This window comes from Corapipo altera, unplaced genomic scaffold, assembly GCF_003945725.1.
Source record: "Corapipo altera isolate COAL_440 unplaced genomic scaffold, ASM394572v1 55, whole genome shotgun sequence".
Taxonomy (NCBI): Eukaryota; Metazoa; Chordata; class Aves; order Passeriformes; family Pipridae; genus Corapipo; species Corapipo altera.
The window spans coordinates 17,335,892-17,360,637 of record NW_020884882.1 but is presented as its reverse complement, the minus strand read 5'-3'; the positions used below and the strand labels follow the sequence as shown (position 1 = coordinate 17,360,637).

At 52.5% G+C, this 24,746-nt stretch overlaps 2 protein-coding genes across 2 annotated transcripts in view; one reads left to right on the top strand and one right to left on the bottom strand.

Annotated features, from left to right (window-relative positions):
* OXTR (oxytocin receptor) overlaps positions 1–2,235 on the top strand; it is a 6,573-nt gene extending 4,338 nt beyond the window's left edge. Inside the window, exon 2 of the mRNA XM_027640755.1 lies at positions 1,653–2,235. Coding sequence (XP_027496556.1) covers positions 1,653–1,894 — 242 coding nt within the window. The 3' untranslated portion in view covers positions 1,895–2,235. The remainder of the gene's footprint in view (positions 1–1,652) is intronic.
* A 3,124-nt stretch (positions 2,236–5,359) lies between these two features.
* CAV3 (caveolin 3) lies at positions 5,360–9,144 on the bottom strand. The gene is made up of 2 exons (XM_027640756.1): positions 9,006–9,144; positions 5,360–6,020 (listed from the first exon to the last, which is right to left on the bottom strand). Exons 1-2 carry the CDS (start codon positions 9,117–9,119, stop codon positions 5,679–5,681), a joined length of 456 nt encoding a protein of 151 aa, XP_027496557.1. The 5' UTR covers positions 9,120–9,144; the 3' UTR covers positions 5,360–5,678.
* Positions 9,145–24,746: the final 15,602 nt, after the last annotated feature.

The following is a 24,746-nucleotide window of genomic DNA, read 5'->3' as shown; positions in this document are numbered from 1 at the left end:
CATCCCATCCCATCCCATCCCATCCCATCCCATCCCATCCCATCCCATCCCATCCCATCCCATCCCATCCCATCCCATCCCATCCATCTCACTCCTGTACTGAGTGTTTGCAGCAGAGCCCCCACAGCCCTGCCAGGGCACAGCCCCCACCTCTGCCCACCCCTCTGGGCACCCCCAGCCTGGAGTGGGGAATATGGGGAGGGGAAACATCCCTGAGGGGCAGAGCTTGCTGGTTGCAGCACCCCTTGGGAATCTCCAGCATTCCAGCCAGAGAGGGGACCAATCCACCCTCTGGACATGCCCTGCAGTGAGCTCCCTGAAATTCAATTTGCCTCCTGCAGAAAGGGAAGAGCTGAGTCAGCCTGGCTGGATGTTTTTAAGTGGATAGAAATGCTGTGATGTATTTCAGGTCTTGTGCCTGGGATTTGTAGCCATTCCCAATGGAATTATTTTAGCATATGCTTGAAATTAAAAGTAGTTGGAGCAGACATCACTAGAGCAGGAATTATGCATCCATTGGCTAAAAGTGAATTTGGAAGCATCCATTGGCTAAAAGTGAATTTGGAAGCATTTGTATTTACACTTCTTCACTGGTTTAAAAACTGCCAGTGGATTTTTGCAGAGGCAGGAAGGGACCAGGAACAACCAAACCACCATGTGTGTCCTCACTGCTGGCACTTCCCTGGGAGCAGAAGAGCTGAAGAGATGGGCTGGAAGATGGGGAGCAGGATGAAGGCTCCATCCCTGCCTGCAGCCACCTCACTGAGGGGCCGTCCCACCTTGTCCTGCTGCCATGGGAGGTGCCAGTCCCACCGTCCCCTTGTCACAGGAGGTGCTGATCCAGCCTCTCAGGTGGGACAATCGGTACTTTGTGCTCTGGGGACAGACAGCAGCAACCAGAGACTTGATGTCCTGGAACTGCACTGCCACCATCCTTCTGGTCTAAACGTCACCCCTGTGACGTTAGCCATTACCAGGCTCCTGGACTTTGTTCCTGGTGTGGGAATGGCTGTCACCTCTCTTGGCAGAGTGCAGTGTGAGAAAAATTAATTTTGGGGAAAGAAAGATGCCGGGAGAAAGATGCTGTGGGAGGTCCAGGCAAAAGGGCTCAGACAGGGCACTGTTGTGCCAGTCAGGGTTTGGCAGGAGGAACAGCCCAGGAGCAGGGGGTGCCCTGGGGCTGGGGGGAGCGTGGCTGCCACATGGCCTGAGTGGGAGAAAACTGCTTGTCTGCCCCAAACTGGCTGCTGGGGAGGGGGGGAAATGAGCCACCGGCTCTTCCTGCTCCCGGTCCTGCTCTTTGCCATGGCAAGTGCAAGGACCACGCTCCCTTTCTCTGGCTTTGGGCACTGTAGAGGCAGATGTGCAGGTGCTGCTGGGGGCACCTCTGCTTCCCGGCCAGGCATTCCAGGGCAATGCCGGGCAGGCGGCAGCGCCGGGGCCGAGCAGGAAATGCAGCTTTTTTTGTGAAAAACCTAAACCCAGTATACTTCAACCGAGGCTTTCCTCCCCCTACGGATTTATCAGCTCTCTCTTCCCGCCGTGGTGTTCCTGCAGGGAGGGAGGCACACCCCAGGCTTGGGAGGGGTGTCGTGGTGCCGGCAGGGCTGGGGCTCTCAGTGCCGTGCCCTGACGCTGCCTCTGCCCTGCAGCCTCCCCGTTCATCATCGCCATGCTCCTGGCCAGCCTCAACAGCTGCTGCAACCCCTGGATCTACATGCTCTACACCGGCCACCTCTTCCACGACCTGATGCGACGCTTCCTCTGCTGCTCCACGCGCTACCTGAAGTCTCAGCCGGGGTGTGACCTGAGCAAGAAGAGCAACTCCTCCTCCTTCGTCCTCAGCTGCAGGAGCACGAGCCAGAGGAGCTTCGCTCACCCATCCACGACGTGAGGCATCACCAGCCGGGACCTTGTGCCGCCGACTTGCTGCTTCCAGAGCTTCCCTGTGGAAAACTGGGACCCGGCCGTGCTGGAGAGTCTGTATAAATAGGTGTATATATGTCTGTAAGCATGTACAGCAGGCGTTATTTAACTGAGACGAGTGGAGGAGGAATTCTGTGCCCAGGTTTCAGCACTGCCTGGATTGGACACCAGGAATCTGCTCCTGAGCCCCAAACTTCAACATTGGCGGCTTGTGGATGCCACTGGGAGGGACAGGTTTTGCCCCAAATGAGCCCACGCTGCTGGGGCAGGTGCACTGCATCCCTGTCGGGGGGAAGGGGCTGCAGCACAGAGTCATGGGGGACTCTGTGGGGACACAGGGGTGGCACAGGTGATGGGTGCCACCTCTAGTACATGGTTGGGCACTGTCCCCCTCCACCTGATCCCGTGGGATCCCGTGGGATGCCAGTGCCTGGCACTGCGCTCTCAGCACAGATACACTTGCTTCACTTGCAGCCTGTCGGGCAGAGGCAGCCTCACCCCTGCATCCCTGCATCCCTGCATCCCTGCATCCCTGCATCCCTGCATCCCTGCACTGTGTCAGCCCTGCTCCCCTGCCCAGAGGCACAGAGCAGGGCACTCCTGGGGGCAGTGGGGACCAGCTTTGCAGGGCACAGTGCTGTGGCATGGGGATCCCTCCCCCAGCTCTGTTCCCTGTGCCCAGTGAGGCTGTGCAGGAGTTTGGAGGAGCCTGGAGCGGGCATGGCTGGGGCCATGGGTGTGGGCAGTAATGCCAGGCTGAGTGTGCTCAGCAGCTTCTCTGTGGCAGGTGTGTGGGATCCGAGCTGGGCTCTGTGGGGCTGTGACAGGGACACTCCTGTCAAATCCCCGAGGCCGGGCTTTGCTCTTCGGTCACCACACATCCCACAGAGTCTTCCACCATTCCAGTGCCATTGCTTTGCTCTGTAACACACAGGGCATGCTCACAGCATGGATTTTTATTGTTAACAAATATTGTAAATAAAGTTTTCTGACTGTGTCTGTGGAAAGCAGGAGGGAGGTGTGGGAGGAGCACCGGGCTGAGGGAAGGAAGGGGCTGTAACACAACAGCCAGGTGTGCTCAGCACAGCGACAGCACCGCCGGTGGAGCACTGCCTGAGCACTGGGATCTGGGCCTGTGGAGCACTCCCTGAGCACTGGGATCTACCCCTGTGAAACACTGCCTGAGCACTGGGATCTGCACACCCCAACATTCCCCAGCACGGAGCTGGAGAGGGACACAGCTGGGGACGTGCAGCTCTCAAAGGGTGATGTGATCTGGGTTTTCGTGTTGGGAATTAATATGAAAAATGCATTTAAAAGTGTCCTTTATTTTTTCACTGTCACCAGCAGGTGCATTTGCACCTTTCCTGTCCTGACATCCCTTCGATTTTTTTGTGGGAGCTCTAAGTGAGCTCTCAGCACTTTTGCTGACTGGTATAAATCCTTAGGACACTATACAGCATTTTCCTCCTACGTTCACCTTCTTTCTCCTTGAGAGTCACTAACTCCTGCATAAAACAAGGAATAGGGTCCCCTTTTCTTGTGAATCTGGGGGCCTGCTGCTCCCTCCATCCAAGGACTAGAGGGAACATGGCCATAGGTGTTACTGGGATGGATGCCCCGAGCAGAGAGGGAGCTTTGGGAGAGGCAGGGAGTTGCCCTGCAGCCCTGGCTGCAGTGCCCAGCAGTGGTTGGGCTCAGGCAGGGCCGTGCCCCAGGCCTGTGGTGCTGTGCCCTCTGACTGAGCAGAGCTGCAGGCAGGGACAGGGGGAGCAGCTCCGGGTGTGCCCCGGGGGAGGGATGCTGAATGCATTGCCAAAAAGCTTTTCAGGAGGGTTGAAAGTGAAGCAGAGGTGCTGACAGGTGAGCAGAGTGTGTTCCACGTGCGGGGACCCCAGAGAGCACTGCGGTGGGGACATCAGCATTTTGTGGCTTTTGGGACTCAGGTTGTGAACTACTAGAACAAAAAAAATTAAAAGTAGCATAATCCCATAATATAATTTATTTGGATTAATTTTATTCCCACAGAAAAGCTTCTAAAAATGCTCAAGGTAAAGTGTTTTTTGAGACTTTTTCCCCCTACAAATACCTAAATATCTTTTTTCTTTCTGAATCACTCCATCCATCTCAGCCCTGGGTGTTGCTGGAGCATGGGTGCCATATTGCTGTGAAATAATGGCAGTGCACAATCCCAAGCCCTTGGAAAAGGTCCAGTAGAGAACCTGGCTCCTTCTTGTCCTTGGCATGGCACTAGGGGAGTCTTTGGCTCCAACTCTTCGTTGGAAGCCAAGGAAAAGAGCACATAGATACAATTGAGAACAGCCTCTGAACAATGAGACCTCCTGGGCCCTGGTTCAACAAAGCACTTAAGGCCAGAGCCAAAAGAATGTTCAAGGGCCTCAAATTGAAAGTGTGGCTCTGTCCACTGTCCCTCTGGAAGAGGGATTGACAAATTAATTGACAGCACAAGGGAGGAAATAGCTCTGAATTGGACCTTTTCCCCCTCATCCCCGTTTCCATGTATCCAGAGTGGCCATGTCCAGGTGAAGGATCCTTTCTCTGCTCCCCCCACACATCAGGGTGACCCCGTGGGATGCTGAGGGAAGGGGCTGGCTGGATGTGATCCCCATGGGATGCTGAGGGAAGGGGCTGGCTGGATGTGATCCCCTCCTGCCAGGCAGAGCCCAGAGCTTGGCATGGTCCTGCCCCCTGCAGCCTCCATGGCTCCATCCCAGGGCACAGAGCAGAGGGACAGCCCTGACCGTGTGGGATACACACACTGCTGTGGCTGAAGCTTCCCTGACACTGGCTGAGGGTGTGTAGTAAAGATTCTCCCTGAGGAACAAGCCAAAGCTTTGCTTAGAGCCCAGCTTGGTGTCTCTCAAGTGAAGTTCCCAAAAGCCGTGTTCCGCTGCCCTGGCACTGCCCACTGTCCTCCTGGCAGCCCCGGCTCGGGGGGGTTGACAGGGCTGTGTTCCACCTGCACTGTTCTGCCCCGGATCCTGCCCACAGCACTTAATGATGCTCCATAATTAAGTACATAATTGAGCATCAAAGTGCCACAGGCGGGTTTGCAGCTGGTGCAGGCCCAGGCACAGCTCATGCTCCCAGAGCATGTGTCACACACTGACTGATCCAGCTCTCAGAGCTTGGCTGACATGCAAACACACATGAAAAAAGGTTTGTTTTAGCTGTTCTATCCCTAAAACTTTGGTGTGACAGTTTAACACAGAAGCTCCCACAACAGCAACTGTTTGCAGCAAATAAGAACTCCCGTGTGAGGGTTTGGCAGTGCCATCCCAGCCCGGGGGATGCAGGAGCAGGCACTGGTCATCCTGCAGCTGCAGGCTGTGGCCAGAGCTGTGGTGCAGGAGGTGCTGCCATCCCTCCTGTGGGATCAGGGTGTGATGCTGTGGGGTTCTGGAGGGCAGAGAGATCTCCCTGGGCTGCTCCCTGAGCCTTGATGGGCTTCTCTTCTCCTTAAGCTGCTGGCTTTGGGATGGAGTAAGAGGCAGCTTGGCCTGCCTCCATCTGCAGGGAGCATCCCTGAGAGCCAGCTCTGCCGTAGGGCCCTGCTGTGAGGCACAGTTCCCTTGTCATGGGTGTCCACGTGCAGGTCCTTGGGCAGGGGTATCCACGTGCACAGGTGTCCATGTGTGCAGGTCCTCACCGGGCACGGGTGCCCCTGTGCCCGAGGGCAGAAGCCTGCATGGGGAAGGTCATGTGAGGGCTGTTGGGGCAGCTGTTGGGACCTAAATCTCCTTCCGGAGAGCAACTCGGATGTTGCTGCAGATCTTGGAGAGCGCCTCAAAGAACGGGTCACAGAAGGTGTGGATGCAGAGGGAGTAAATCCGACTGACGCACTGGATCTCTATCAGGTAGCTCTTGATGCAGGGCACCACTGCCCAGATGTGGCAGAAGGAGATGAGGGCAAAGAGGAAGCCCCAGATGACGGCCAGGGGGATTCCCAGGACGGCAGAGAGCAGCCGGTAGCACCAGTACTTGCTGACGGTAAAGGTGGTGTAGCTGGCTTTCCAGACACCGTCAAAGCTGTATGTTCCCACAGGCTCAGCTATCACATCCTCAAAATCCACCTGGGAGGAGAGCAGAGGGAGGTGAGGAGGGCTCAGGGGATCACAGGGGGTAAGGAGGGCTCAGGGGATCATGGGGGCTCCGGCGCAGGGACCAAGGTCGGATGCAAGGTGGGAGGAGATCCCAAAGGGGGGGCTGGGGAGGGTGAGGGCTGTGCTGGGGGGACAGAGCCCTGCACACCCCGAGTAAGGGCAAGCCCCAGTGCAGCCAAGAGTCCCTGCTCCTGCAGAGATCCCTGCAGAGTGGGACGTGGCTCAGGGCTCCTGGCACTGCCCATTCTCAGCCCGTGGGCAGCACAGTGGTGGGCATAACCCACGGCATGAGATCCCAGCCCTGCCACGGTCCCTGTCCCACCCCTGAGCTGGGAATGGTGCTCCCACGGCATGGGATCCCAGCCCTGCCACGGTCCCTGTCCCACCCCTGAGCTGGGAATGGTGCTCCCAGGTGCTGGGGCCAGGCGGGAGCCCTCGGAACAGGAGCCATGTGGGGGAGTGTTAGCTGTGGAGGTGGCCAGAGCCCACTGCTGCCCTTTTTTAGCATTCAGGGACATGGGCTGCCTGCTCAGCAGGAAGGTGTTTGTGCTAATAAAAATCCATCAGCCCTCTGGATTTATGGATTATTATTTATTCCCACAGGGATGAGGTGTCCAGTGCTGTCCATCCTCATCCCTGCTGGGGAGGGGGAGCTGGGGCTTGGCCCTGCCTTTACAGGGGTAGTGCTGTTTGTGCAGGTACTGGGGGTGTCTTTGAATGACAAACACTCCCTAAATCCTCTGAACTTCGCACAAAGATCCCCTTGGGGTGTAAGTCACTTCCAGGAAATACACAGGCTGAGCTATTTGTCTTGAAAACTATCCTGGCCTTCCCTTGGGCAGCTGAATGTGTCTGCTTGTGTATTCATGTTAGATTGCAATATCCATTCTGGTTTTGGAAGCACTTTTATCACAAAACCACTCTGCATCATCTTTAATTTCTTGGAGCTGGGAGAAGCATTGGGGTGGATGAGGAATCAGCAGCCCAAACTGCTGGTCCTGGAGTGCTGTCAGCAGCCCCAGCAAGCCCAGGTGTGCTGGAGACTAGCCCAGGTCACTGCCCAGCTGCCTGACAAGCTCATTAGGGATCAATTAACACAGGGAGCAGTGGGATATAAGAGCAGAGGCTCTGCAGCAGTGCCCCTTCTGCTGGCATTGCACTGGGAGCGGGTCTGGAGGAGCAGTGCAGGCTGAGGCTCAGACAGCCTGGATCCTGGGCACTGCCTGGAGGTTCTCAGGGACCAGCACACACAAGGTACCACTCCTTTACAGAATCATGGAATCATTTAGGGTGGAAAAGCTCTCTTAAGGTCACCGAGTCCAGCCATGGTTTGCTCTGTTGCTGTGCTTGGAGGAGGCTTGTGAAGCTCTGCAAAGCCTCTCTGGCTGATGCCACCATGGTAACAGTCCCAAATTCTGCTTGGTGCTCCGTGATGCTCAAGGAATTTATCCATGACCAGGTGAGCCCTTCATCCTGTGGAGCACTCTACTGCCCTGCTCTCCTGCTGGCTGCCTCCCTGCCTGCTGTGCTCTGGGTGTGCCATGGTATCCATGTGGGTGTTTGGAGTGTGCCCCTGCCTGCAGGGGAATGAGGAGGCCCTGGCTGTCCTTTGGGATGCTGTGGAGCAGCAGTGGGCTGAGCTGTGCTCCTGTCCTGGGGCTGATTCTGCCCTCCCTCCCCAGCCACACTGGCTGGGCTGTTTTACAGTGGAGGAATGCTGGGGAGACTGAGCTCTGAAAACTTCCAGTGCTGAGGGGGCAGCAGTGTGGCCATGTGAGTGTGTGAGCTTGAAAGGGGTTTTCTGACTTTGGAGATCCTTGAGTGGGAAAAGGCAGGGGTGGGGTGGGGGAAAGAGGCTGAAAGAAGTGGGAGGACTATGGATGGCCAGGAAGGTGCTGCCTTGCTCCCCAGGAGTAGCCAGTGGTGTCCCCAAGCTGGGGTGTAGGTGTGTGTCCCAAAGCTCTGCCTGGCCCTGGGGTGGGCCAGCTGAGGGCTGTCCTGCTCACAACAGGGTGGTGCTCCCTTTGCCTGGTACCTTTCCAAGCCCTGGGCCAAGGCTGTGGGATGCAGTGGCATGGAGCAGCACAGATGTGGGACAGTCTGCTGGGAATGTGCTGGGGATCCCGAGGTGCCAGGCAGCTGCTGTGGGCACGGTTCGTGGTGCCAGGAGGGAGCCTGTGGATGGCTGTCACTGTCGCAGCTCATCCAGAGGAATTTAATTTGAGCACACCATTGCTGTAGCTGTGACAGGGTTCTAATGCCCAAATGCAGGTTTGTGTTGCACCAGTGCAGTCAAGGTCAAAGCCTGTGTGGGCAGCTCGGTGCACGCCGTCCCTGCTGGTGTGACATCCGCTTCAACCTCTCAAACACAGTTTTAACAAAACCCTTCCACCTCCTCCTGTTCTCCTTTGGGCTGGAATTATCTGTGACACAATTATAACAGAGCTTAGAGGAAGACCAGGAGCTGGAATGGGAGTTCCTCTTGATCAGCAAAAGGGAGGGATCTGGGGAGCTGCTGCACCCCTGGGCTTCCATGGGGGGGAACAGCCTCCCACAAACAGGACAATATGCATCAAACACTGGTACTGAGACTGTTGTACCTTGATGACCAGCAGCCTTTTTCCAGGGTTCCCCTTTAATCAGTGATATTTAACTTCTGTGTTATTTTTGGCTCTCTACTTACTGGTACAAAGGAGGGTGTCTCCATGAAACTGGAGAGCACATTCAAGGAATGGGAAATATGGCATTAATCGGAGCCCACGTGCCACCCACCTGGCATCTGGGTGCCCAGGCAGTGGGGCCGTTACCTCCTCGCAGCCCCGGGGATGGTACCTCTTGGGGCACGTGGACGAGGACTGACAGCCCTGTCTGAGGTCGAGCCACACACAGACCAACATTTGAAACCTCCATCCCGGTTCCAGTGACGCTCTCCAGCCCCGTGGGGGACAGCCCTACCTTCACCACGTCCTCGTTGATGTGCTTGGGGTCTCTGTTCACCAGGTCGATCTCCTTGGTGTGCTGGTCCTTGATGATGATCCGCTCCTCCAGCTCGGTCCGTTCCTCTGCCATGGTGACCCGTGCCCGCTCTGCTCCGGAGCCTCCGCAGGGAACTGGGGCTGTGCCGGGGGAGGCCCTGGCCAGGGCAGGGTGGGAGGCACTGCCCCCCCGCCGCCCGCAGCAGCTGCCCTGCACCCCTGGCCCTGCTCCAGGCTAAAATTAATGTCGTGGCTCCTGCGGCCGCCCTGAAGTGTCCCTTAAAGGGGCTTGGCTGGGGACAGCCCCCGCTGTCACCTCAGGGGGATGGCATGTGTGGGGGTGGCTGGTGGCCTTTGAGCCACGGCGGGGGTGGCACTGGGGGCGGGTGTGCAGACCCCCTGCCCAGCTGTGCCAGTGGGATTTTCTCCTTGTGTAGGAGTAAAGATGACCAAATTGGGGCAAAAGTCCTCAAAAGCCTGAGAGAAAGTGTTGTTTGAGGAAAATTGTTTACAAACCTGTAAATGAAGGAGCTCAGGGGAGACAGGAATCTTGTCTATAAATATTGCCCAGAGAAGCCACATTGTCCTGGGATGACCAGTGAGGCTTGTGGTCCCTCTGGAGACCAGGAGAAGGCTTGTGGTGTCACCTTGGATGCCTCTATTTCCAGCTTTTTCAACCAGAGAAACTCGAGGAAATACAAGACATCAACCCACAGATCCATAGTGGTCAGGATATCTCCTCCATGGACACTGCCCACAGTGACAGTTAGCATGCTAATGAAGATACATTTAACTTGGATTGTATTTTACTAATAATCTCCAATGTCTTCTGTGTGCTCTTGGCTTTCATGAACTGAAGATTTGTTTAAAAGTAATGGTTTTGTGAAAAAAAAACACAAAATGGGGGTAGAGGAGGGGTAGAGAGGGAAGGATGTTTAGCTCCTTAGGGACAGGTAGAGAGGGAGGGATGGATGACTCTTTAAGGAGCCTGAGGTGCCCAAAGCTGCTGAGTGTAGAAGTAGCTGCTTCAGAGCCCTTGTGCTCAGCTGGCACTGGGGGGGAGATATTTTAAGGCAAAAGGCTCTGCTGCCTTCCAAAAACATCAGTGCCTGGGCAGTGCTGTCTTTATCAAACCCATGTGGCTGCATGCCTGGAGCTTTCAGCTTTCACCACTGTGATGGGGCTGTTCCAGACCCTTGATATAATACAGTGCAAAAATGGGATTGGGATCTTTCACTGAGCTGAGAAGTCCAATGTGGTGTTAGAGGAGTCCAGATGTGTTCATTTTTCCTCTAGAGTTTGTGATAGCAAGGGCCTGGCTGAGTGTGACTGCAGGTCCAAGGCTGCCAGGTTTCTCAAACTCCTTTTTTTCAGTATTTTTTTCTGGTGTCAGGTTGATGCCTTGGTCTGGAAGCTGTTTTTGTTGGCATTTCAGCTCTAGTGGAAGCTGATGTGGTGATGCTCCGGGGTGTGGTACATCTGAAAGTAAGGTGAATGCAGCTTGTCAGGGACCTCCCTGACTCCTGTGGGGAGAGAAAGGGCAGAACTGTGGTGGGCAAGTAACAATGTGAACTCACAGGATCCTGCAAAGGCACAGGGGGCACCTATGGAGAGGGGACAAACTCTGGAAAGGGATGTGAGCGTGGGGCTGTGGGTGTAGATCTGGGCAGGTTGTTTCTGGAGAGAAATGCCCCTGTCCTGGGCAAAAGGATACTAGAAAACCCTTTGGCAGCACTGGTTTCATATCCCTGTATCTCCCTCTGCTTCTACACGGCACCTGGAAGAGCCCAAACCCAGGGTGGGCTGGTGGTGGAGATAAAACCTCTCCACGCTCCAAAGCTTTGGGCAGCAGCTCCAAGGCCAGACTCGTTCCCTCCTGGCTGTGTCCTCTGTCAGAGCTCTGTGGCCCCAACTGCTCGATTGCTCAGCACTTCAGGACAGATTGTGAAGGATGTTTTTGCAAAATCAGCTGTTTTCTGCAGTCTGGGAGCCCAGGAATGTGCTCTGGAGCGAGCAGAGCTGAGTGCGTGCGGATCTGTGGGCAGGGCAAGGCCTTGGCCAGGAGCCAGCACCGAATTTAGGAGGCACAGCTGCTCTGCAGGGCTGGCCTGGACAGGGGAAGTGTGACAGGAGGCTCCCCTGATTTTCCTGGCCTGTCCCACCTGGAAGGCTTTGCCCAGGAAGGAGGGGTTGGGTGCCTGCCCTGCCCGTGGTCAGGGGGCTCAGCTGGCTGCCCCCTCCCCGGGGTGTGCAGGGAACAGCAGTGCAGTGCTGGGGGGCAGTGGGGGCTCCCCCTGCCCCCGGCTCCGGGTGGGATTTCTGATGGCATGAGTCACTGGCTGTCTTTAGGCTGGGCTGGGCTGTGCCCCCGGGCACAGGGCTCTGGTGTCCCAGGCGTGGGAGGAGGAGAATGTGCACCCACGCAGTGGGCAACGTGCAGGTAGTAAATGTCTCGAGTAGCGAGGAGAGGGAGGAGAATATTCTGTTGCACTGTAGATGCTATAAATAAATGTATTTCCGAGCATGTTAAGGCTGTGAATGGGACACTGTGTAAAAGTGGAGAGTCACATACACGGCAGAGGGAGAGCAGGAGATGCTTGCTCAGGGCTGCTCCGGTCCCTCCATGTGCTCTGCAGGACAGAACTTTCCCAAAACAGTTGCTATGGAAGTTTTTTTATTGCAAGTGGTAAAACACTGGCACAGGTTGCCCAGAGAAGCTGTGGCTGCCCCATCCCTGGAAGTGTCCAAGGCCAGGTTGGACGGGGCTTGGAGCAACCTGGGCTAGTGGAAGGTGTCCCTGCCCATGGCAGGGGGTGGATGAGATGAGCTTTAAGGTCCCTTCCAACCCAAACATTCCATGAAATACTTGCTTTGCCCCAGTGCTTGGAGTGGGTGCTGCTCCCTTCAGTGCTCCTCCACACATCCAGGTGTGAGCTGGCATCCATGGACACCTGCTGGAATTTGTGCCCAGCTGCACTGGGATCCAAATCTTTCATTTTGAGAACATTTGTTAGGAGACCTGGTGATGATTTTCCCTCTGTAGTTACCATTGCTCCCCCCACCATTGCCTCGGGTCTGGGGCTGCTGTCCTGCCTCCTGCAAGGGTCAGGGGGGCTCTTGGGTTTAGGCTGGTCCTTCAGCCCTGAAGGACTAAGGAGCACAGAGGATGCTGAGGGCAGGGATGTGATGGCAGTGGAAATCATGGCTGGCAAATACAAGTTTGAGTAGAAGCTCTGTCATGTTTAATATCAATTAAAATTAAATTTCAGTGAGGAAGTACAGAAGAACATTCATTTATCTTTCAAGATGTTGCCTTAAATTGTTTCTATTCGAAGAGTCTTGCCCTTTAAAAGACAGAGAAAGTCTATGAATATCAGATTCATGCCCCTGTGATACACAACCACCCAACCTCTCTGCATCCTGGTCTCTGTTGTAAGTGCTGGGAGAGGAGCTGGAGACCTTCTCCTGGTGGGGATGCTGTGGGTGCTCTGCTGGGCTGGGGGCAGGTGGGTGCTGCCACCTCTGCAGCCGTGAGCTGGAGGGGGCAAGTGTGGGGTCACAGAGCAGAGCCTGGGCTGTCCTGATGGAAATCCTGCTCTTTGGGAATCCCTGCAGGGTGTCAGAGCTCAGCTGTGACACCAGATGTGTGAGGCTACCTTTCATCCCATGGTCTAAGATCAACAGTTCTTTTTGTCTTAAGTGTGAGTTGTGAGCTGCTTTTTGCTCTGGACACCTGTCTCCTGAGTCACAGGGATGCTGGGTGGGCACCAGCTGCCACCAGACCCCTGGGTCTGGGGTGTTGCCCCCTGAGGACAGGGCTGCCCTCCAGCAGGGACACAGCAGGGTGGAGAAGAGATGGAACCCATTAAGACACAGGTTTCTGCTTTCAGTGCTGTGTTTTTAATGGTGCCAGTGCTCTGAGTATCACAAGAACCATCTTCAACTGCATCTTCTGTGGCACAGCTCGGCAGGCACTAATTGAGACCGTGAGTGGCTGCTGCTAATTCCCTCTCAAGCATGTTCTTATGGCTGTGGGCAAAGCTGGGTTTAAAATGTTGAACAGATGACTGGCCTGTATCGGATTAGGGGAGATAGATCTGTGCTGGGGGCTGGAGGAGCAGCTGCCCTTCTGGCTGATGGAGCTGAGGCTGAGCAGGGCTGAGGGGTCTCTGGCAGTGGAGTCTCACCTGCCCCAGCTGAACCAGGCACTTTGCAGTGCTGCCTTGGATGGTGCCAAGGCTGCTCCAACTAAAACCAGCTTTGGGTAACTCATGGGATGTTGTTCCTCCTCTGCTGAAGGTTTGGGAGGACAGTTCTGGAGTGGCCCCTTTCAGCTTGTGTTTATGTCGCCTCCTAATCTCAGCTCTTCTCTCTCACACCAGCACTCTAAATTCCTTTGGATTTTCATTTTAAAATAGCCTCACTTGCTTTTCCTTATCGAGCAAGTCTTGTCTTGATTTATCACTTATGACATAACCAACAGGGTAGTTGAGATAATCAGAGTTAACTAGTTGTTGTGCTGCTGGTTACAATGGGGGTCCCAGCCTGCCTTTGGCTGGCCTTTATGCTGGTGTTATGATTTATTTTTTTTTTTTGAATGCAAAAACAAGCAGTAGAACAATGCTTTCCCTTCCAGCGTGGAGGGCCGTGGCTCTGAGCTGCAGGATGAGGAGCCAGGTACTGGGGGGGCGCTGCCAGTGGGCAGATCCCAGTCATGGCTCGGGGGAGTGCCCTTATCCAGCTACAGGGTATGCAGTGGGAAGCCAGGTGGTTAAATTTGTTTCACTGACAAGAAAATGAGCCCCAACAGGGGCTTTGTGATACAGGTTTAAGGTAAGAGAGTGTCTGTGTGTGCTCTGTGACGAGCACTCTAAAAGAGCTCTCCTGGCCTGGGCTCAGCCAGCTACAAAACTCCTTGTCAGGACTAAACTCGCCTGTGGCAGTGGCCAGTCCTTCTATGACAGCAAGCTGGGCTCTGTGTACCCCAGCCCTGGGTGAGGAGAGGGAGGCAGTGGAGCTGAAGTGCAGAGTGGTGTCTGTGAGTGCCCAGCAACAAGGGAAGATGCTGCTCTGTGGGTGCTGCCGGGGCCGAGCTGTGCAGAGAGGTTTGGCTGGTGTCGATGACACTCCTTGGCTGGGCCACAGCCAGGAGGCTCCTCATGCCTGCAAATAAAATCCTTTCAAGCCCTGGAGTGGTATGAGTCTCATAATAACCCAGCACAGAACATAGATCCTATTTCTGGCACTGGGAGCTTTGCATGTGGAGGGTTTCAGCTGCTCTTCCCTGTCCTGCTCTTATTCTGACCTATTGTGGTTCTCCTTTGTATGGCTGTGCCTGTCTAAAAGCTGAATACTGGGTTGGACTCAGGCTCCACTGTGGCTGCTGACCATCTTCCCTCCCCAGAATAGCAATTTTGGAACTAAGGCTGATGGCCAGGCTGTGTTCCTGTGGCACTGGTGGGTGGGCTGTGCTCTGGGGGTCCCTGCAGGTACTGCTGCCCTGATGTGGCCATGAGGTTACTTTTAGCCAGAGCAAAAGCTGATAGGCTTGTGAGCATCTAATATCCCAGCTTAGCATGCTGACAGCTGCTGGAAACCAGGGCTGGAGAGCCTGGCAAATATAGTAACATGAAAGGAGCCTCCTGTCTCACTCTCCATCAGAGGGAAGGTTCATCTGTAGCAGTGGCTGTGGTGATGTGCAACTGGAAAAGCTGTCTGCTCTGATAAAGAGTATAAAACCTTTGGCCCAGCTCTGTAAAGCCAGAGTGGTTTCTGAGCCCTGAAAGTCTTTGTTGAACATGAAAGACTCTCTATTCCATGGAGGATGTGACTGTCAGGAGCAGATTTCTGTTTGATGTGCTCTGTCCCAGGTCCCTTTGCTGTCCCCCAGGGCTCTAGCAGGGTGACACACATGGTTTTTCCTCAGTACAGACATCCCAGGAGGGCATCCCAGATGTCTCGTGGTCTGTGGCCCTCCAGGGGTCTGACCCAGCTGCAGCCACTGGGACAGACATTCAACCTGAGCGCTTCCCTCTGCTCTGGGGAGGTGAGACCCAGGCACAGACCTTGTCCTGCCAGGAGACAGTTTTCAGACCTTCGTGAGAATTTTTTTGGTCTCAACGGTGGCTGAGGAAGGTGGGTTCAGAGAGGAGATGAAAAATCGGTGGTTATTGCTGGAGTTTCTCACCAGTTCTTTGCCCTTGATAAATGAAGGCACTGTAGGTGGTTTCCCCTGAATTTCCCACTTCTCCTGTCAACCTAAATGTGGCCCCACCAGCCCAGAGGCTGTTCCCACTCCCAGACACCAAATAACACCAAGAGGAAGCATTACTTCCATTTTTATTTTTTCCCCTTCTAGACCTTATTTATTGAAAGCAAAACAGACCACGTGTCTTGGGCAAATATTATGACATTTCATTATTCACACTCGGTGTGATAAGTGAGCTGGTTTAGGGGCTGTGGTACATGATTTATTTAGCTTGGATGTGGATATAAATCCAGCCTGTGGAGGAAACACTGCAACTCTGGAGGAATGTGGATGCTTTCATGTCCACTGGAGCATAGCCAGCACCCAGTACCTAATTTGTGTTGTTTTAATGCAAACAGGGCACACAAAACCATTTGTAACATGTTGTAGGAACCAGGTGATTTCAGCAGTGTCTAAGAAGAACTGAGAAATGGAAGGTGCATATTATTAAATGGAGAAGGAAAATTCCATTTAAGGCAAACAAAGCTGGATGAGTGAGTATCTGAGGACACCTCAGTGATGAATTTAACCTTGAAATCATTAAATTTTGACAAGCATCAAAATAGTATCTTCTTAGCAGGTAGTTAGGGTCTTAAAGAAACCTACTTACAGAAGTGAATTCAAAACAGTTCCCTCTAAATCCCATATTAATTATTTTGAAGACTACACTAATGTGTTGGGTTCTTTTTTTTTTTCCTCCAGGAATAAGCTTCTATTAGTGATCCGAAATGTGCCATTAACAAATTGCCAAAACCACAGTTTGTTGTGTTTTAATACTGTAAATGGCATTTTTTTTCCCCCTGGGTGATAAGCAGGATATTTCTCAAGACTACCTGGTATAATTCCAGTTACATTGCTTCATACAAGCAGTGCTTATTAGTTTTAACATCTTGTTTGCTGGTATATGAACACTGTTGGCTTTCAGAGTTTCAGCAGCATCATTTAGAGGGATATTTCATTCTAGTGGGGGAGAATTAGACTTAAGTAACAGTTTTAAGTGGGATGGTTGGTGACTCTTCAAAACCATTCGTTCGGGGGCCTCCGGATTGTTCCGGAGTATGGAATGGGGGAAAGCCCGGACTGGAGTTTTCCAGAGTATGGAATGGGGGGAAAACCTGGGCTGAATTTTTCTGGAGTACGGAATGGGAAAAAACCCGGACTGGATTTTTCCAGAGTATGGAATGGGGGAAAACCCGGACTGGATTTCAAAAAAAAAAAAAAAAAGTGAAGGGTTGGACTTGGTGATCTCAGAGGTCCTTTCTAACCTGACTGATTCTGTGATTCTATGATTTATTTAGTGCATAAAATTATTGATTGTTCTGCTCAGGATAAAAGGGAGAAATAGAATAAATAGAGTTTATTTTGTTCTGTTACCTTTATCTTACAGACAGCTTTTTGGTGTTCCAGCTCAGACAGTCCACAGCCATCCAACAACCCCCCCTAGTAGGGTGTATCAGCTTCAGGGAGGCTGCAGCCTGGTCGGGTGCAGTGACAGTCCCTGTCCCACTCTGCTTCTCCCTTGTCTCAGTGGCTCCAGGTGAGAAACCTGCCTGGGCACAGCTCTCCTGGGAGCCCTCTCCTTGCATCTGGTGCCTCTCTGGGGTCAGGGCATGGATTGTCTGTGCCCAGGCCTGCCACAGCTCCTTCTTCCATGTCTTAGATCTGTGTCTAAGTTGTAATTTTGGCTCAGAGCTTCCTGGGGTCTCCAGGTCAGATATAGCTGCTCTGTACAGCGAGCTCTGCTCTGTTCAGAGAAATATTTTAGCTGCAAGAGAAGGTGTTGAAGGATGGAAAAATAATGGAAATTTACCCTTCAGTGTGTAAGACCCAGACCCTGTGAGGTGCTGGTCCTTCTGCCATGGGTAAAGCCACCCAGTGACCCCTGTGGGGCTCAACCATTCTGGAATCTGCGAGCACGTTCCAGGTCTATGATGGAGCTTTCCAGGAGTTAAGACTGGGCTATTTGTATTTTTATGAGTGTTGCTGACTGCGGCTATTTATGACAGAACTAAAGGAATTAATATTCATAACATCCCCTGACTTTGCCATATAAATCAGGACTGGCTGTGACAGGGACCCTTGCTCCAGTCACAGTGTGGCAGATACTCAGATGTGCCTGGACAGTTTTGGTGCACAAATTTCATTCCTGAAACATCTCTGCCACTGCTTTCAGCACTGATGGGCTGGTGGCAGTGATACAGCCCTTGGTGAGGAAGGTGAGCCCTTATCCCCCCAGCTGTGGGGACATATCGATGGGCAGAATCTTTATGAGCTGTTGAATCCAGACCTGGACCTGTGCAGCTTTCTGGGCATTGCAGAGAGGCTTTGAAGCCTGATTTCAGCTCTGAAGGCCATCACGGGGTGAACACATGTGTTGGAACACTGTCCCAGTGGAGGTGGCAGCAGCAGCACAGTGACACGGCCCTCTGAGGACACAGAAATGCCACTACCTGAGCCCTGATGGGGCCAACCCCCTTGGAGGTGCCAGAGGAGGCAAGGAGAAGGCAGCAGGGAAGGCAGAGGGAGGTGGAAGTGCTCCACTGCAGTACTCAGGGGTGTGAGCAGGACAGGAGTCCCACGGCAGAGGAGTTGTTGTTTTCTGGGGATGTCCGAGAGAGATGTGGCACCTGGATGTGGCTGGGCTGCAGGGATGTGGAGATGTGTCTACCTTGTTCTGGGGCTGGGGATCTGGGCTGTCAGCAGTGCCCTGATGGCCCTGTCTGCACCAGGAGAGGAAGGAGCAGCTGTGGGGGCTGATGGAGGAGCTGTGGCTGAACCACACTGAAGTCAAGGCAAAAGATGGCCAAAAATAGAACAAGAAAATGAATTGATAATGATATAATAGATGGGAGGAAAAAATAGAAGAGGGTTAACAAGATCCCAGCTATGTCAGAATCAAAAGGGATTGTGTTTGTGTGTGTAAATCCCTCATTGGAACTGGACTCCATATGTGGAAGAAAGCAATGCTGCTTTTCTGCTTCCACACACTATTTCTGGTGCTCTCTAAAGTCATGCCCCAAGACTTGCTGGTATTTCATGAAGAACATGCTCAGCCTGCAGGGTGAGCAGTGCCAGAGTCCAGGAAAACAGACACCACAAGAGCCACAGGATTGAACTGATGTTATTCTTTGCCTTTTTTTTTTATAACAAGAAAAAGAATTGGCAAGAAAGCTTCATCACTTTGAAGGCTGACATATTCCATCATTTAAACCCTCCTCATTAGATGTGGAGAGGGAAATCTGCACATCCCTGAAAACAAGCAAAGAGAGCTGTAGCCTCAGGAGTGCAGGGAGAGTTGGGGGAGAGCCTGGAACCTCCGAGCTGGGTCCTGTGCCTGGGTTCACCTGTGCTGCTGTCCTTTGGGAGAGGGGCTGATGTGTCCCTGCTCTGACACAGGCTGGGATTGAACAATTTGTCTTGGCAGTGGAAGTGGAGAGCTGAGGAGTCCAGGGGTGTGCACAGTCACATCCACACTGACCTGCCCCTCCTAAGGAAGTGCCAGCAGGAGTAAATGGCAAGTTCAGCCAACCCTGTCCCCGGTGATGAGGAGTAGCCTGAAGCCTTGCTGTGATTGTTGATTTGGAGCCCCTTCCTGGAAAAAGCCAAAATTATTCATCCTCAGGACACAGTGGTTATAAGCAGAAGGGCAGCATTTTCCAATGTATTCTTTCCCAGGCAAATATAAATACACATGTGAACATTTCATGTGCTCATGCCTGCCTTACCCTGTTCTTGGCCACAAGTGCCCTTCCCCCACCCAACCAGAGCAATCACAACCCCCAGATTGACATTTTCCGCTCAATTTTCCCCAGTGATTCTGTGTGAATGCTCTGAGGGTGGATGCAGGGAGCAGGGATGGCTTTGTTTGCTCATCTGTTGGGAGTTCCAGGTTTGCTGCAGATCATGGGCAGCTGGAAGGGGGCTCTGGGCTGGTGTCTGCTGAGGGTCAGCCTCTCTTGTTCCCTGGGTTCTCACTCCATGTGCTTTCCCCCTGCCTTCCCATCTCTCTGACTCAGACAAGGCTATTTGTTACCTGCTGCTGCTGGAGTTGGACTCAAACAACCCTGAGCTCTGGGCAGCTTCAGGTCTCTGCTTTGGGTATCAACCTCACACGTTTTGCAGTTTGGCTCCAGTCTCCAGTTCATAAAGCAGCTGGAGCCAAGGCAGAGCTCCTGGATTGGTCTGTGCTGCTTTAGATTAAATCCTCAGGACTGCTTTTACTGCTGTTGCTTTAGAAGCTGTATCTTTTATTGTTTGTTGTCTTGGTAAAATGGCTGTAAAATGAAAATAGTGACAGTGACCCTCTGAGGCCCCAAGCCCAACACCTGCTGAAAGCAGAGCTGGGAACTGCTGCAATTGGTGCTGCTTTGCTCTTCACGGTTCTGCCTCCACAAACCTAGGACAGAAAAGGATCTACCCTAGGAAACCCAAGGGAGGAGGGGAAGGGGAAAGGTGCTCACCTAGGCTACTGGAGTTGGTGGTATGTTTGGAGCATAAGAATGGTGATAGAAATCATTGAATGGCTTGGGTTGGAAGGGACCTTAGGGATCACCCAGTTCCAAATCCCTGCCATGGGCAGGGACACCTTCTATTAGAACAAGTTGCTCAAAACCCTGTCCAACCTTGAGCACCTCCAGGGATGGAGTGTCCACAACTCCATAGGACCCACCACAGGTTTCCTCTCTGAGCCTGGATAGGCACAATATGGCTTTGTTCCTTTAGGAAGAGTATTTTTGGATATACAGAAGACCAGAGACCTGGGGTTGCTGCCAGGCTTTTCCAGGTGTTGGTGGGATGGAGCTGCTCTGAGACGAGCGGTGCCTGGCACTGAGTCTGTGCTCAGGGCTCAAAATAGCCTTGCTCAGGTCTGGGGATGGAACAGCTTGTGCAGCCTGAGGTGAGGTTTAAAAAGAATTGGAACTGTCAAAAACAGAACAGAGCACTCGAAAGCACAGCCCTCAGCTTTCCCAGTTACTGTGGAACCAAATCAGCAAACCCGTGTTCATCGACAGGCCAAGGCTCCTTTTATAGTAAAAGCAAATATTGGAGAGGCTTGGGGCCAAATGCCACTTTTTTTGTCAATCTGTACTGCTGGCCTGGCTTCCAAAGCTCCCAGCCCTCGGATCCTGACCAGAGGGGGGAGAAGGGACGATGGTTTGCACCTTTTGGAGCTGGGCTGTGGCACCAGCAGTGCCCAGGGTCTGGAGCAATGTCCTTGTGGCCATTGCACAGACGTGGCTCTGGCTCCACTTCCTCTAGAACATCACTAATGAACTCTGCCACTCCCAGTGCTATATCCCTCCTAAAAGTAATGATTGGGCATTTGCTACTTGGTAGAAGAAATCAGAGGAGGAGGAACCACAGCTGTAAGAACTGATCTTATTCTGCACGGTTTGAATGCAGTGGTGGTGGGAGCAGGGGCCCTGGAAAATGTCTTTCCACATGTGCAGAGTAAGATCTGACAGTTTAAACTTTCTCCTGTGTGGAACTCCATGAAACTGCCTATATTTTCAAAAAGCTTTTGTACAGAACATTCAAAGGAGGTGAAAGGAATGTTTCATAAAGGTGACTGGTGAACAGATCTGCTCCTGGGAGCTTTGACTGAAAAACAGATGTTGTAATAGATATGCCAGCCTTTAATATTTTATCAAACTGGAATTACTTATTTAGAATTTTGATTGGGATCAGTGGAGTGTGGGAGACTGTAGGAACTGGACATAAGGGATTTGGATGCTATCAAAATAGTTCAAACTTTGATTTGGAAATGATTTTTGCACTGGAAAGTACAGGATTTTGTACTTTCCATAGCAAATTACACGAAGTGAAAAGCATCGATATTTGACTCATGTTTTTTTTCTGGGATCTAGAGGGATTTTTTTGTTCCAAAAGAAGCCAAGTTTTCAAACGTTTCACTATGTGTTTCAGAACAGACATGAGGACTCCAGAGGTCAGGAGGGCTTCCCACCCCTGTCCCCACATCCCTGATCCGCATCTGGCATTCCCTGCTGCCCTGCAGAGGAGTGTTCTGGGAGAGAGAGCCAGGATAGAGTTAAGGATGAGCACAGCAAACTTTGGGAAGGAGCGTTTCAAAATCAGTCTTTGAAGCACGGGACAGATTTATCATCTTAGATACTTTTTTCCTTTTTAGTTTCGTGGCATCGAGATTGCGCTGTAGGAAACACATCCCTCCGGAGAGCTACGAGGGGGGAAAAAAAGGATGTTTAGTGTATCAGGAGAAACCCTGGGGCGAAGGCAGCAGAGGGAGATGCTGTCGATGGTCTCCTGCAGTCTCACAGCACCATCTAGTGAGGGCTGCCCGAGAGAGAGCATCCTCCTCTTCCTCCTCCTCCTCCTCCTCCTGCTCCAGTACCCCTGCCCTGAGAGCAGCCTCCTCCTTTGCCCGGCTCACGTTTGCCCTGCGGAAGTTGTGTCTGGTGGACTCGCCTCCTAAAGGAAACAGCCAAACTTTGCCGGGGCTCCCTCAGGCCTGGCCCGTGTGTTTTTTCCTGAGAGGAGGCAATGGAACATCCCGACTTCTGCCTGCTTGGGCTGCGGGAAGCAGCCGGCCAGGAGCTTTGGGCTCAGCAGGAGGGGGTGGAGGGAGGAGGAAAGGCTGAGAGTGGCCCTGTGGAATGCATTGTGTCTCTTTTCCCCCTACAGTAAGAGAGGAGCAGGTGATTCCCTGAGCTGCAGTAATTCCAGTGTGTTATCCCGGGCACAGCAGAGGGAGCGCTGGATCTGAGCTGCTGCTGCAGAGAAGTTACACCTGACTTTGGTGGGGCTGGTCCTTTCAGAGTCCCAATATCCTGGAGACACTGTGTTTGTAGATGTCCCATTTTGCCCCCTCTCTCCCCCAGCAGGCTGTAAGGAAATAGGTTTCATGGACCTGAAATCCTGGGAGTCAACACAGCTCCAAGGCTGGTGTCCAGCCCTGGCACTGACTCAGGGCAATGACAGCTGTGACTTTGACCAGTGATGGAGAATGCAGAGCTGATCAGGAGAGACTCCAAGCTGCAAGAATTTATCCTTTAGGAAAAGTGCATCTGGCTGTGCATGGAATCTCAGAACTGTTCAGGGCAGAGCCTGCTGGGCTCCTGCCTGCTTGGAGGGGCTCCCTCAGGGCTGCAGCAGCACTGGCAAAGATCCCTCATGTGGAGCATCACCTGCCCTGTCAGGGGCCACATGTGCCACTCATGGTGCTCCTTGCACATCAGGGCAGTTTATCACTGTGCTTTGAGGGTGTTTCCAGGGGTCTCTCCTGCTGAATCCCTCTTTCACACAGCACCTGACCCTGCCCCAGATGCAACCGTGGGCCCTGCTGACCTGACCCTCCTGTGGGACCAGAGCTTGGCAACATCCTGGCATTCCAGCTGCAAATGCCAGAGTTCACACTCGTTTTACACCCACTGGACTGTTACTTGGAGTTCTGTATTTTTAGGGAAGTTTCTGCCACGTGAACCTGTTCTGCCAGCGTTATTTTTACTCATTGGAACAACCACCATTTTGTGCACTGTTATGTTCATTGCTTCTTCCATTCATGGCTTAATGATAAGAAAAGATAACTCTGGCCCTGGCAAGGAAGTGTTTTTTTTTGCTTGGATTGATGATTGTATTTTTATACCTTCAAGATGAAGGATTGGCACTTGGGTTTGGCAAGAGCTGATTTTACTGCTTGAATCAGGCTGGACTGTACATTTTGAATGGCCAAGTGCCACTAAACACTAATTGTACCCACCCAAAAGAACAAAACCCAGCTATTTGTACTCCTGGGATCAGTCATCCATCCTCAGGAACTGTAGGATAGCACAAGCAGTAATGCGTTCAAACTGAAAGAGGGAAAATTGAGGTTACATACTGGAAGGAAATTCTTCCCAGTCTGTGGTTCTGTGATTCCATGGTGAAGGCACCTCAGTGCAGTCAGGAGTGCAGTTGGGCTCTCTGGGGGTTTCAGACAGGCTGATGGCCGTGCCCATGACCCTTCATGTGGGATGCACCCAGATGGAAAGATAAAACAGTGTCACTGGGGAGGTTTTAGTGCTGATGGCTGGAGCAGAGAGTGTGAGGACGTGCCTGAAGGTCCATCATGTGAGGGGGTGCTGGGGTGGTGATAAGGACTAGTATCAGCCAATTTCATGCTGAAAGTGATTTTCTTAGATCAGTAAATATTATTTTAGTGAACTGTCCATCTGTAGTCAGCTCAAGTGTTAGGGTTTTAGCATAAATAAGCATCCAGAAAGATCACCTGAGTTGTTTTTTTAGTGCTGTGTTTGGATGAGAAGGTGTTTTTTAGCTGTTTAGAGGGGTGAGTGTCAGTACCAGCAGGGAGGTGACATCTGGTGATGGCAATGAGTTGTCTTGGGGGCAAAGGGGCCAGAAAGATGGTCACAGCACCTTGTCCTGGTTCCTGCAAGGTGTCCATCTGGGAGAACTGCCTGGACTGCTGTTCATGGGGTCAGTAATGGTGGGATGCTCAGAGGGCCGGTGAGTTTTGAACAAAGTGAACCTGGAACCCCAAAGTCCTTATTTTAACTGTAATATCACAAATCCTTTATTTTCAGTCCAAAACATATCGGATTTTGGGTTTCAGCTCTCATAATGGACAGGTTCATCCTGTCACAGGGTGATCAGTCATCCTGTGACAGGTTGGGCTCGGTCCCGTTCCTGCTGGAGACCTTCCCGAGCTCACCCAAACCCAGCACTGCTGGCAGATCTGTCTCTCCGGGCCAAATCACAGGCCAGAAATTGCCCTTGCTGGTGGTGATGGCAGGCAGGGCACGGCCCTGGAGCCCCTCGGGGCACCAGCTGGAGCAGGAGCAGCTCTTGCTTTGTTCACAGACAGCTGCAGCCACAGCACGTTTAGTACCACCCGTGGTAATAATCCCCAAATCCCACTGTTTAATGCTGTTAAGCACAACCCATTATCCAATTCGACGAAATCAAGATTTTCCTTTGCTGCTGGTTTGGGAGTTTTTGGATGGTTTTTTTTTACAGTGAAAAGGGACAATTCAGGAACAATGTTATCAGGATCCAACAAGCCTCTTGGTACAGCTTTGTTTTCCTTTGTATCATGCTATTCACACGCACTTAAGGGTGTGAACACTCCTAAGCACTCATGGTTTTGAGGTCTTTAGAATAATTCTCGGCAGTTTTTAACCGTTCTCGCATTTCAGAGCACAAAAACAGAAAAAAAGCAGCACTTTGCAAAAGGTGTCTCCAACAAAGGAGTGGGCAGGGTGCCACACTGACGAGTCTCAACGGTTTTTATGCAGTTGTGTTTCTTGATTGAGCTATTCATTAACTGTGTTTTTAAGTACCATGTTAAAAATAACCGTTTCCAGAACTCTTTTCCACTAAGTGTCAGGACATGTGCTCCTCCCGTCAGTGTTTGTGGAAGGGGAGGAAAGGAAAGGGTGGGCACAGAGCTGTGCCAGGTCTGTCACCTAAAGGTGTTGCTACACATTGCAAAGCCCAGCG

Bases quoted from the DNA above. Each gene is read 5' to 3' on its own strand.
- CAV3 (XM_027640756.1), bottom strand. From the start codon at position 9,119: ATGGCAGAGGAACGGACCGAGCTGGAGGAGCGGATCATCATCAAGGAC. The intron at 6,021-9,005 runs GTAGGGCTGTCC...CTCTCCTCCCAG, and splicing joins TCAACGAGGACGTGGTGAAG to GTGGATTTTGAGGATGTGAT.